The 12,445-nt window shown below is 59.7% G+C and overlaps 1 protein-coding gene across 1 annotated transcript; it reads right to left on the reverse strand.

Moving 5' to 3' along the window:
- Window positions 1-1,621: 1,621 nt before the first annotated feature.
- Window positions 1,622-10,307, reverse strand: LOC309450770 (kallikrein-6-like; the record flags this gene model as incomplete). Its single annotated transcript, XM_082073913.1, has 5 exons — window positions 1,622-1,783; window positions 2,932-3,068; window positions 4,535-4,788; window positions 7,965-8,127; window positions 10,271-10,307. 5 exons carry the CDS (start codon window positions 10,305-10,307, stop codon window positions 1,622-1,624), a joined length of 753 nt encoding a protein of 250 aa, XP_081930039.1.
- Window positions 10,308-12,445: the final 2,138 nt, after the last annotated feature.

Genomic DNA, 12,445 nt, shown 5'->3' on the forward strand with positions numbered 1-12,445 from the left:
CACCAGCACCAGACATGTGGCTGCAGGTCATGACCATGGCCACCAGGTCATAGTTGCAAGTCACCACCATGGCCACCAGCCACCCATGGCCATGAGATGCCACCATGGCCACTAACCACTCACGGCCACAAGATGCCACCAGCCATGTGCTTGCAGGTCATCACCATGGCCACCAACCACTCATGGCCATGAGATGCCACCATGGCCACCAACCACCCATGGCCACGAGATGCCACCATGGCCACCAACCACTCATGGCCATGAGATGCCACCATGGCCACCAACCACCCATGGCCACAAGATGCCACCATGGCCACCAACCACCCGTGTGCTTGCAGGTTGTCACCATGGCCACCAACCACCCACAGCCATGAGATGCCACCATGGCCACCAGCCATGTACTTGTAGGTCACCAGTATGGCCATCAACCACCCATGGCCACGAGATGCCACAATGGCCACCAACCGCCCATGGCCATGAGATGCCACATTGGCCACCAACTGCTCATGGCCATGAGACGCCACCATGGCCACCAATCACCCGCGGCCATGAGATGCCACAATGGCCACCAACCACCCACGGCTACGAGATGCCACCATGGCCACCACCCGTGTGCTTGGAGGTTGTCACCATGGCCACCAACCACCCATGGCCATGAGATGTCACCTGGCCACCAGGTCATGGTTGCAAGTCACCACCATGGCCACCAACCACCCATGGCCACTAGATGCCACCATGGCCACCAACCACCCATGGCCACGAGATGCCACCACAGCCACCAACCACCCACAGCCATGAGATGCCACCATGGCCACCAACCACCCACGGCCACAAGATGCCACCATGGCCACCAACCACCCGTGTGCTTGCAGGTTGTCACCATGGCCACCAACCACCCACAGCCATGAGATGCCACCATGGCCACCAGCCATGTACTTGTAGGTCACCACCATGGCCACCAACCACCCATGGTCATGAGATGCCACCTGGCCACCAGGTCATGGTTGCAAGTCACCACCATGGCCACCAACCACCCACAGCCATGAGATGCCACCATGGCCACCAACCACCCACGGCCATGAGATGCCACCATGGCCACCAGGTCTTGGTTGCAAGTCACCACCATGGCCACCAACCACCCATGGCCACTAGATGCCACCATGGCCACCAACCACCCATGGCCATGAGATGCCACCATGGCCACCAACCACCCACGGCCATGAGATGCCACCATGACCACCAGCCGTATGCTTGTAAATTGTCACCATGGCCACCAACCACCCGTGGCCATGAGCTGTCACCATGGCCACCAACGACCCATGGCCATGAGCTGCTGCCATGGCCACCAGCCACCCACGGCCATGAGCTGCCACCACAGCCACCAACCACCCATGACCATGAGATACCACCTGGCCACCAGGTCATGGTTGCAAGTCACCACCATGGCCACCAACCACCCACAGCCACGAGATGCCACCACGGCCACCACCCATGTTCTTGCAGGTTGTCACCACGCATTTTATTGCGGGAGCTCTTCCCCCGACACGTGGGGCGGGAAGAGGGGGGTCAGCCCCCTCCCCCGTCGTTCGTGGGGGGCCGGGGCGAGGAGAAGCTGTGGGGCTCAGTCGCGGCCGTTGTTCTTCATGGTGCTGTGGATCCAGGAGGTGAACTCGCAGACGCGGGTGTAGACGCCCGGCTTGCCGCGCTGCCCGCACACCTGCATGCCCCACGACACGATGCCCTGCAGCTCGTCCCGGCACACCAAGGGACCTCCGGAGTCACCCTGGGGGGGGACAAGAACCAACCTCAGGAGGTGGCACCAGGGTTGGGGTGACCAAACCGGTCCAACTCTACCCCACGGGGAGGGCTCACAACCCATCGGTCTCCATTAGACAACACACGGCCTATGGGGTAGGACATGGAGGCCACCATGGTCAATGGGGTGAGTCACGGAGACCACCATGGCCAATGGGGTGAGCCATGGAGACCATCATGGCCAATGGGGCAAGCCATGGAGACCACCATGGCCGATGGGGTGAGCCATGGAGACCATCATCGCCTATGGGGTCAAGGCATGGAGACCATCATGGCCAATGGGGTGAGGGAATGGAGACCAACAGGACCTATGGGGTCAAGGCATGGAGACCACGATGGCCAATGGGGTGAACCATGGAGACCACCACGGCCAATGGGGTCAATAGGGTATGGGGTCAAGGCATGGAGACCACCATGGCCAATGGAGTGAGCCATGGAGACCACAATGGCCAATGAGGTGAGGGCATGGAGACCATCATGGCCTATGGGTTGAGCAATGGAGACCATCATGGCCTATGGGTTGAGTCATGGAGACCATCGTGGCCAATGGGGTGAGCCATGGAGAACATCACGGCCAATGGGGTGAGGGCATGGAGACCATCATGGCCAATGGGGTGAGCCATGGAGACCATCACGGCCTATGGGGTCAAGGTATAGAGATGACCATGGCCAATGGGGTGAGGGCATAGAGACCACCACAGCCAATGAGGGAGGGGTCCCTATAGCACCCAGGAGGTCCCCATAGCACCCAGGAGGTCCCCACAGCAATTAGAGGGTCCCTATAGCACCCAGCAGGTCACTATAGAACCTACGGACCCTGAGTGGTTCCTATAGCACCCAGAAGGTCTCCATAGCACCCAGAGGTCCTCATAGCACCCAGGGGGTCCCCATAGCACCCAGAGGTCCCCATGGTCCTTATGGGTGTCCCTAGAGCTTCCTATGTCCCCAACCCTCCATGGAGTCTTCTACTGGTCCTCAACGCCAAGTGACGTCCCCACCACCCCCCAAGTTCTTCTCCTTTGGGGTAGATGGGGCCACCGGGACCACCCCCATGGGGTGAGGCCACCAGAGGGACCCCTGGGTGCTCTGTGGACCTCTGGGTGCTACCAGCCGTACCTGGCAGGAGTCAGTGCCCTCCGTGGTGGCGCCGGCGCAGAGCATGTTCTTGGTGATGCCCTTGGGGTAGAGCTTGGTGCACTCCTCGTTGGAGATGGTGTAGACCAGCCCGCACTGGAGGACGTCGGGGAAGAACCCTGGGGACAGGGGGACACGGGGGCCAGGGGGACACGGGGAGGAGGGGACATTGAGGTGGGAGCCAACTGGCCACGCTGGAGGGGGGTTGGAGGCTCCCCAAAGATGTCCCCAAGACACCAAGATGTTCCCAAGATGCTGAGATGCCCCCAAGACACCAAGATGCCCCCAAGGTACTGAGATGTCCCCAAGATGCCGAGATGTCCCCAAGATACCGAGATGACCCCAAGATACCGAGATGACCCCAAGACGCCGAGATGACCCCAAGACGCCGAGATGTCCCCAAGATGCCGAGATGTCCCCAAGACGCTGAGATGCCCCCAAGGTGCTGAGATGCCCCCAAGGTGCTCTTACATTCCCAAGAAACCAAGATGCCCCCAAAGTACTGAGATGTCCCCAAGGTACTAATATATTTCCAAGATGCTGAGATGTCCCCAAGACACTGAGATGTCCCCAAGATGCCCCAAGACACAGAGATGACCCCAAGATACCAAGATGCCCCCAAGGTACTGAAATGTTCCCAAGACGCCCAGATGTCCCCAAGATGCCAAGATGCCCCCAAGACACCAAGATGACCCCAAGGTACTGAAATGTCCCCAAGATGCCCTTACATTCCCAAGAAGCCAAGATGCCCCCAAGATGATGAAATGTCCCCAAGACACCGAGATGTCCCCAAGATGCCAAGATGACCCCAAGATGCTGAGATATCTCCAAGCTGCTGAGATGTCCCCAAGACACCAAGATGACCCCAAGGTGCTCTTACTTTCCCAAGAAACCAAGATGCCCCCAAGGTAATGAAATGTCCCCAAGGTACTGAGATGCCCCCAAGACTCCGAGATGTCCCCAAGATGCCAAGATGCCCCCAAGACGCCGAGATGCCTCCAAGACGCCGAGATGCCCCCAAGGTGCTCTTACATTCCCAAGAAGCCCAGATGCCCCCAAGATGCTGAAATGTCCCCAAGACACCGAGATATCTCCAAGGTGCTGAGATGCCCCCAAGAAGCCAAGATGACCCCAAGATGCCAAGATGACCCCAAGGTACTGAAATGTCCCCAACATGCCGAGATGTCCCCAAGATGCTCTTACGTTGCCAAGAAACCAAGATGCCCCCAAGCTGCTGTGATGTCCCCAAGACGCTGAGATGCCCCCAAGACGCCGAGATGCCCCCAAGGTGCTCTTACATTCCCAAGAAACCAAGATGCCCCCAAGGTAATGAAATGTCCCCAAGGTACTGAGATGTCCCCAAGGTGCCAAGTTGACCCCAAGATGCCAAGATGCCCCCAAGATGCTGAGATGTCCCCAAGATGCCGAGATGTCCCCAAGGTACTGAAATCTTCCCAAGACGCTGAGATGTCCCCAAGATGCTCTTACATTCCCAAGAAACCAAGATGTCCCCAAGACACCAAGATGACCCCAAGACACCAAGATGACCCCCCCCAATGAGGTGCAAGGAGGTGTCTCCACCCACCTTCAGGGCTGCTGGTGCTCCCCCAGCCCGAGACGATGCACTTGGTGTTGGGGGGTGGACAACGCTTGGGCAGGGCCACCGGCTGGACGTTCTCGGTGAAGTGCACGGGCTTCTGGAGCTTGAGGAGCATGATGTCGCTGTCATGGCTGGTGGGGTCATAGTTGGGGTGGACAAAGGCCTTGGCTGAGTTGACACACTGTTCCGTCCCCTCCTTGGTCTTCAAGCTGTGGTCGCCCATGCGGATGGGGATGGAGCTGGGGGAGAGAAGAGCACAGTGAGGTCCTCTGGTGGACATGGCACCATGGAAGGTCCATGGAAGGCCCATGGTGAGGTTCTCTGGTGGACGTGGCGCCATGGAAGGTCCATGATGAGGTTCTCTGGTGGACGTGGCACCATGGAAGGTCCATGGCAAGACCATGGTGAGGTTCTCTGGTGGCTGTGGCACCATGGAAGGTCCATGGAAGGTCCATGGTGAGGTTCTCTGGTGGACGTGGCACCACGGAAGGTCCATGGGGTGGAGAAAAGACCATGGTGAGGTTCTCTGGTGAACATGGAACCATGGAAGGTCCACATGGTGGAGACAAGACCATGGTGACTTTCTCTGGTGGTTGTGGAACCATGGAAGGTCCATGGAAGGACCATGGTGAGGTTCTCTGGTGGACGTGGCACCATGGAAGGTCCATGGTGAGGTTCTCCGGTGGACGTGGCACCAAGAGAAGTCCATGGGGTGGAGAGAAGACCACGGTGAGGTCTCTGGTGGCTGTGGCACCATGGAAGGTCCATGGAAGGACCATGGTGAGGTTCTCTGGTGGCTGTGGCACCATGGAAGGTCCATGGAAGGACCATGGTGAGGTTCTCTGGTGGACGTGGCACCATGGAAGGTCCATGGTGAGGTTCTCCGGTGGACGTGGCACCAAGAGAAGTCCAGGGGGTGGAGAGAAGACCACGGTGAGGTCTCTGGTGGACGTGGCACCATGGAAGGTCCATGGAAGGACCATGGTGAGGTTCTCCAGTGGACATGGCACCATGGAAGGTCCATGGGGTGGAGAAAAGACCATGGTGAGGTTCTCTGGTGGACACGACACCATGGAAGGTCCACACAGTGGAGGGTGGGAGAAGCCACCAAGAAGTAAGATATGAAGCTTCTCCTGTCATCCATGGAGGGGGAAATTGAGGCAGGTCAAGCAAAGAGTTGGCCAATGTGAGTCCTCCGTGGTCCAGCCCAACCTGGAGAAGAACCAGCTCCAATCCACCCAAAGAAACCCTAAAATCTGGGGTTTCTTCTCCATTTTTGTGGCAGGTCCTTCCCGTGAACTTGGACTTGGCCAGGAGAAGCTCAGGACACCAGAAGGTCCTTCTGGGAGCCCAAGTGGGTGGTGCTGGTGGCCAGCTGGCTGAAGTGGGGAGGAGGCCCTGAGCTGGAGACACCCCCACGATGACCATCTCCAGCACTGTTGTTCTCCACTGTTGATGTTCTTCACCACTGATGTTCCCCAACATTGACGTTCTCCATGATTGGGTTTCTCCACCGTTGACCTTCCCCATTGTTGATGTTCTCCACCATTGACTTTCTCCATTGTTGATGTTCTCCACCATTGACCTTCACCACCATGACCTTCTCCATTGTTGATGTTCTCCACCGTTGATATTATCCACCGTTCACCTTCACTACCATTGGGGTTCTCCACCATTGGGGTTCTCCACCACCGACCTTCTCTACCATTGGGGTTCTCCACTCTTAACCTTCACCACCACTGGCCTCCTCCACCAACACTCTCCATCATTGAGTTTCTCCACCTTTAACCTTCTCCACCAATGGGGTTCCCCAACATTGACCTTCTCCATCATTGACCTTTTCCACCAACATTCTCCACCACTGAGTTTCTCCACCATTGAGTTTTTCCACCTTGGACCTTCTCCACCAATGGGGTTGCCCAACATTGACCTTCTCCATCATTGACCTTCTCCACCAACATTCTCCACCTTTGACCTTCTCCACTGTTCACCTTCTCCACCATCAACCTTCTCCACCAACATTCTCCACCACTGAGTTTCTCCACCATTGAGTTTCGCCCCCATTGAGTTTCTCCACCTTGGACCTTCAGCCCCATTGACCTTCACCGCCATTGACCTTCACCGCCCCCATTGACCTTCTCCACCTTGGACCTTCACCCCCATTGACCTTCTCCACCCCCACTGACCTTTTCCACCCCCACTGACCTTCTCCACCCCCATTGACCTTCATCCTCAATGACCTCCACCACCATTGAGTTTCTCCAATGTTCTCCACCATTGAGTTCCTCCACCAATGAACTTCTCCACCTTGTACCTTCACCCCCGTTGACCTTCACCCCCATTGACCTTCACCCCCATTGACGTTCTCCACTCTCATTGACCTTCTCCACCCCCACTGACCTTCTCCATCACTGACCTTCACCCCCATTGATGTTCTCCACCAACATTCACCCCCATTGACCTTCTCCACCCCCATTGACCTTCTCCACTCTCATTGAGTTTCTCCAACATTCTCCACCATTGAGTTCCTCCACCACTGACCTTCACCCCTCATTGACCTTCACCCCCCATTGACCTTCTCCACCATCGACCTTCACCCCCATTGAGTTTCACCCCCACTGACGTTCTCCACCCCCACTGACCTTCTCCACCCCCACTGACCTTCTCCACCTTGGACCTTGACCTCCATTGACCTTCTCCACCTTGGACCTTGACCTCCATTGACCTTCTCCACCATTGACCTTCTCCACCTTGTACCTTCACCCCCATGGACCTTCTCCATCCCCATTGACCTTCTCCAACATTCTCCACCATTGATTTCCTCCACCACTGACCTTCACCCCCCATTGACCTTCTCCACCATCGACCTTCACCCCCATTGATGTTCTCCACCAACATTCACCCCCATTGACCTTCTCCACCCCCATTAACCTTCTCCACTCCCATTGACCTCCACCACCATTGAGTTTCTCCAACATTCTCCACCATTGAGTTCCTCCACCATTGACCTTCACCTCCATTGAGTTTCACCCCCATTGACCTTCTCCACCCCCACTGACCTTCACCACCCCCATCGACCTTCTCCACCTCCGTTGAGTTTCACCCCCACTGACCTTCTCCACCCCCACTGACCTTCTCCACCCCCACTGACCTCCACCACCATTGAGTTCCTCCACCATTGACCTTCACCCCATTGACCTTCACCCCCATTGACCTTCTCCACCCCCACTGACCTTCACCCCTATTGATGTTCTCCACCAACATTCACCCCATTGACGTTCTCCACCCCCATTGATGTTCTCCACCAACATTCACCCCATTGATGTTCTCCACCCCCATTGACGTTCTCCACCCCCATTGACGTTCTCCACCCCCACTGACCTTCTCCACCCCACCGACCCCCCGCCCCACGCACCTCTGGGTGTTGCAGTGGGCGGCGGTCAGCACCCAGCGGCGCCCCAGCAGGACCCCCCCGCAGTGGATGTTGCGCTGGGGTCCCAGCAGCACCACCTGGTACGGGTGGCGCCTCTTGGGACACTCGTCTCCGTGCACGATGCGCGTCTCGTCCCCCGCGGCCGCTGGGGGGCGCCGGGGGTCAGGGCCTCCCAGTGCCTCCCAGTACATCCCAGTGCCCCCCAGGGTGTCCCAGTGCCTCCCAGTACATCCCAGTGCCCCCCAGTGCCCCCCAGTGCCTCCCAGTGTGTCCCAGTGCATCCCAGTGGCCCCCAGGGTGTCCCAGTGTGTTCCAGTGCCCCCCAGTGCCTCCCAGTGCCCCCCAGTGTGTCCCAGTACATCCCAGTGCCCCCCAGTTTCTTCCCAGTGCATCCCAGTGACTCCCAGCGTGTCCCAGTGCCTCCCAGTGCCCTCCAGTGTGTCCCAGTGACTCCCAGCATGTCCCAGTGACTCCCAGTGCCCGCCAGTCCCTTCCCAGTATGTCCCAGTGCCCTCCAGTTCCTTCTCATTCCCTTCCCAGTGTCTCCCAGTGCCCCCCAGTGCCCTCTAGTGCCTTCCCAGTGCATCCCAGTGCCTGCCAGTCCCTTCCCAGTATATCCCAGTGCCCTCCAGTTCCTTCTCATTCCCTTCCCAGTGCCTCTCAGTGCCCTCCAGTCCCATCCCAGTGCCCTCCAGTCCCTTCCCAGTGCATCCCAGTGCCCTGCAGTACCCACCCAGCACCTTGCAGTTATTTCCCAGTGCTCCCCAGTATCACCCCATTTCCTCCCACCACCTGCCAGCTCTTCCCAGTAGCCTCCAGTTCCCTCCCAGTGCCTTTCCAGTGCCTCCCAGTCCCCTCCCAGTATCCCTCAGCACCTCCCAGTGCTTCCTCATTCCTTCCCACGTGCTACCAGTTTGCTCCCAGTGCCCCCAGTTCACATCCTGCTCCTTCCCAGTACCCTCCCAGTACCCTCCACTGCCCACTCATTCCTTTCCATGCCCGACCAGTGCTCCCAGTGCTTCCCAGTACCTCCTCTCACCCACACCAGTATGATCCTGCTGCCTCCCAGTGTCCCCAGTTCACCTGCAGCTCCTTCCCAGCACTCCCCAGTGCCTCCCAGTCTGTCTCCCAGCAGCCCCCAGTGCTCCCCAGTTCCATCCCAGTAACACCCAGTGCCCTCCTAGCACCCACCAGTACCCTCCCAGTGCTCCCCAAGTCCTTCCCAGTGCTTTCCAGTTCCCCCCAGTGCCTCCCAGTGCCCTCCAGTGCCCCCCCAGTCCCCTCCCAGTGCCCCACAGCACCTTCCCAGTGCCCCCCAGTGCCTCCCAGTTGCCTCTAGTTCCCCCCAGTCCCTCTCAGTTCCTCCCAGTGCTTTCCCAGTTCCTCCCAGTGTCCCCAGTCACCTCCCAGTTACCCCCAGCTTCCCACCCAGTGCCCCCTAGCGCCTTCCCAGTTCCCTCCAGTGCCTCCCAGTCCCTCCCAGTGACCCCCAGTTCTTTCCCAGCTTCCCCCCCAGTGACCCCAGTCCCTCCCAGTGCTTTCCCAATGCCTCCCAGTGACCCCCAGTTCCCTCCCAGTGACCCCCCCAGTCCCTCCCAGTGCTTTCCCAATGCCTCCCAGTGTCCCCCAGTCACCTCCCAGTGCCCCCTAGTGCCTCCTAGTGCCTCCCAGTGTCCCCCAGTCCCCTCCCAGTGCCTCCCAGTGTCCCCAGTCCCCTCCCAGTTCCCTCCCAGTTTTACCCCCAGTTCCCCCAGTGCCCCGCAGCTCCTTCCCAGTGCCCCATAGCACCTCCCCAGTGCCTCCCAGTGTCCCCCAGTCCCCTCCCAGTGCCTCCCAGTGTCCCCAGTCCCCTCCCAGTTCCCTCCCAGTTTTACCCCCAGTTCCCCCCAGTGCCCCGCAGCTCCTTCCCAGTGCCCCATAGCACCTCCCCAGTGCCTCCCAGTGCCCCCCAGTCCCCTCCCAGTTCCCCTCAATCCCCTCCCAGTCGCTCCCAGTGCTCCCAGTCCCTCCCAGTGCCTTCCCAATGCCTCCCAGTGTCCCCCAGTTCCCTCCCAGTTCCCCCCAATCCCCTCCCAGTGCCTCCCAGTGCCCCCCAGCCCCCTCCCAGTTCCCCCCAATCCCCTCCCAGTTGCTCCCAGTGACCCCAGTCCCTCCCAGTGCTTTCCCAATGCCTCCCAGTTCCCTCCCAGTTCCCCCTAGTGCCTTCCCAGTGCCCCCCAGTGCCCTCCCAGTTCCCCCCAATCCCCTCCCAGTGCCCCCCAGCGGCTCCCAGTGCTCCCAGTGCTCACCAGTGAGCAGCAGCAGCAGCGGCAGCAGTTGCTCCATGGCGGCGGGAGGAGGAGGAGGCTGAGCAGGCAGCGCCGGATCGGGCCCCTTAAATCCCCGCGGGCCCCGGGAGGGACCGGGAGGCGCCCGCTGAGGGGGCGGGGCCACGCCTGGCCACGCCCACCGCGGGGGGTGAGGGGGGGTGGCACCAGTGCTCCCAGTGACAGCCCTGGAGCCTTCCCAGTGCTCCCAGTAAAACCCTGGAGCCTTCCCAGTGCTCCCAGTAACAGCCTTGAGCCTTCCCAGTGCTCCCAGTACAACCCTGGAGCCTTCCCAGTGCTCCCAGTACAACCCTGGAGCTTTCCCAGTGCTCCCAGTAACAGCCTGGAGCCTTCCCAGTGCTCCCAGTAAAACCCTGGAGCCTTCCCAGTGCTCCCAGTACAAACCTGGAGCCTTCCCAGTGCTCCCAGTAACAGCCTGGAGTCTTCCCAGTGCTCCCAGTAAAACCCTGGAGCCTTCCCAGTGCTCCCAGTAACAGCCTGGAGCCTTCCCAGTGCTCCCAGTAAAACCCTGGAGCCTTCCCAGTGCTCCCAGTAACAGCCTGGAGCCTTCCCAGTGCTCCCAGTAAAACCCTGGAGCCTTCTCAGTGCTCCCAGTACAACCCTGGAGCCTTCCCAGTGCTCCCAGTAAAACCCTGGAGCCTTCCCAGTGCTCCCAGTAACAGCCTGGAGCCTTCCCAGTGCTCCCAGTAAAACCCTGGAGCCTTCCCAGTGCTCCCAGTACAACCCTGGAGCCTTCCCAGTGCTCCCAGTACAACCCTGGAGCTTTCCCAGTGCTCCCAGTAACAGCCTGGAGCCTTCCCAGTGCTCCCAGTAAAACCCTGGAGCCTTCCCAGTGCTCCCAGTACAAACCTGGAGCCTTCCCAGTGCTCCCAGTAACAGCCTGGAGTCTTCCCAGTGCTCCCAGTAAAACCCTGGAGCCTTCCCAGTGCTCCCAGTAACAGCCTGGAGCCTTCCCAGTGCTCCCAGTAAAACCCTGGAGCCTTCCCAGTGCTCCCAGTAACAGCCTGGAGCCTTCCCAGTGCTCCCAGTAAAACCCTGGAGCCTTCTCAGTGCTCCCAGTACAACCCTGGAGCCTTCCCAGTGCTCCCAGTAAAACCCTGGAGCCTTCCCAGTGCTCCCAGTAACAGCCTGGAGCCTTCCCAGTGCTCCCAGTACAAACCTGGAGCCTTCCCAGTGCTCCCAGTAACAGCCTGGAGCCTTCCCAGTGCTCCCAGTACAACCCTGGAGCCTTCCCAGTGATCCCAGTAACAGCCTGGAGCCTTCCCAGTGCTCCCAGTACAAACCTGGAGCCTTCCCAGTGCTCCCAGTAAAGCCCTGGAGCCTTCCCAGTGCTCCCAGTGCTCCCAGTACAACCCTGGAGCCTTCCCAGTGATCCCAGTAACAGGCTGGAGCCTTCCCAGTGCTCCCAGTACTTCCCAGTGCTCCCAGTAAAACCCCGGAGCCTTCCCACTGCTCCCAGTGCTCCCAGTACCACCCTGGAGCCTTCCCAGTGCTCTCAGTATCTCCCAGTGCCCTTCCTTTCACTCCCAGTGCCTCCCAGTGTCTCCCAGTGCTGGACCAGGACCTTCCCAATGTCTCCCAGTGCCTCCCAGTACATCCTGGAGCCTTCCCAGTTCCTCCCAGTGCCTTCCCAGTTCCTCCCAGTGCCTCCCAGTATCTCCCAGTGCCTTCCCAGTGTCTCCCAGTGCCTTCCCAGTGTCTCCCAGTGCCTTCCCAGTGCCTCCCAGTGCCCTCCCAGTACCATCCCATCCCAGTTCACCCCCAGACACTGGGACCCCAAAAAAGTGGGGAGGGGACCCCAAGTTGGGGGAGGGGGACCCCAAATTGCGGGTTAGGGACCCCAAATTGGGGGTGGGGCCAAACGTGCCTCAGTTTCCCCAGAATCACTTAATGAGGGGGCGGGGCCTCAGGGTGGGTGGGGCCAAAACGGGTGGGGTGGGGACCCCAAAGGCGTGGGTGGCCCCGATTGGCCGGTGTCACCGGGGTCACCTCCCGGCGGTGACACCGAGCAGGAAGTCCCCGGGGCTCCCCCACCCTGTCCCCACCCTCCGTCTGTCTGTCTGTCTGTCCGTCCGCCCCCGGTGGCCTCGGTGACACCTCCGGGTCCCCAAAGCTGCGGGTGGGGGTGGCACCTCC

This window comes from Streptopelia decaocto, assembly GCF_964273445.1.
Source record: "Streptopelia decaocto genome assembly, chromosome: 28".
Taxonomy (NCBI): domain Eukaryota; kingdom Metazoa; phylum Chordata; class Aves; order Columbiformes; family Columbidae; genus Streptopelia; species Streptopelia decaocto.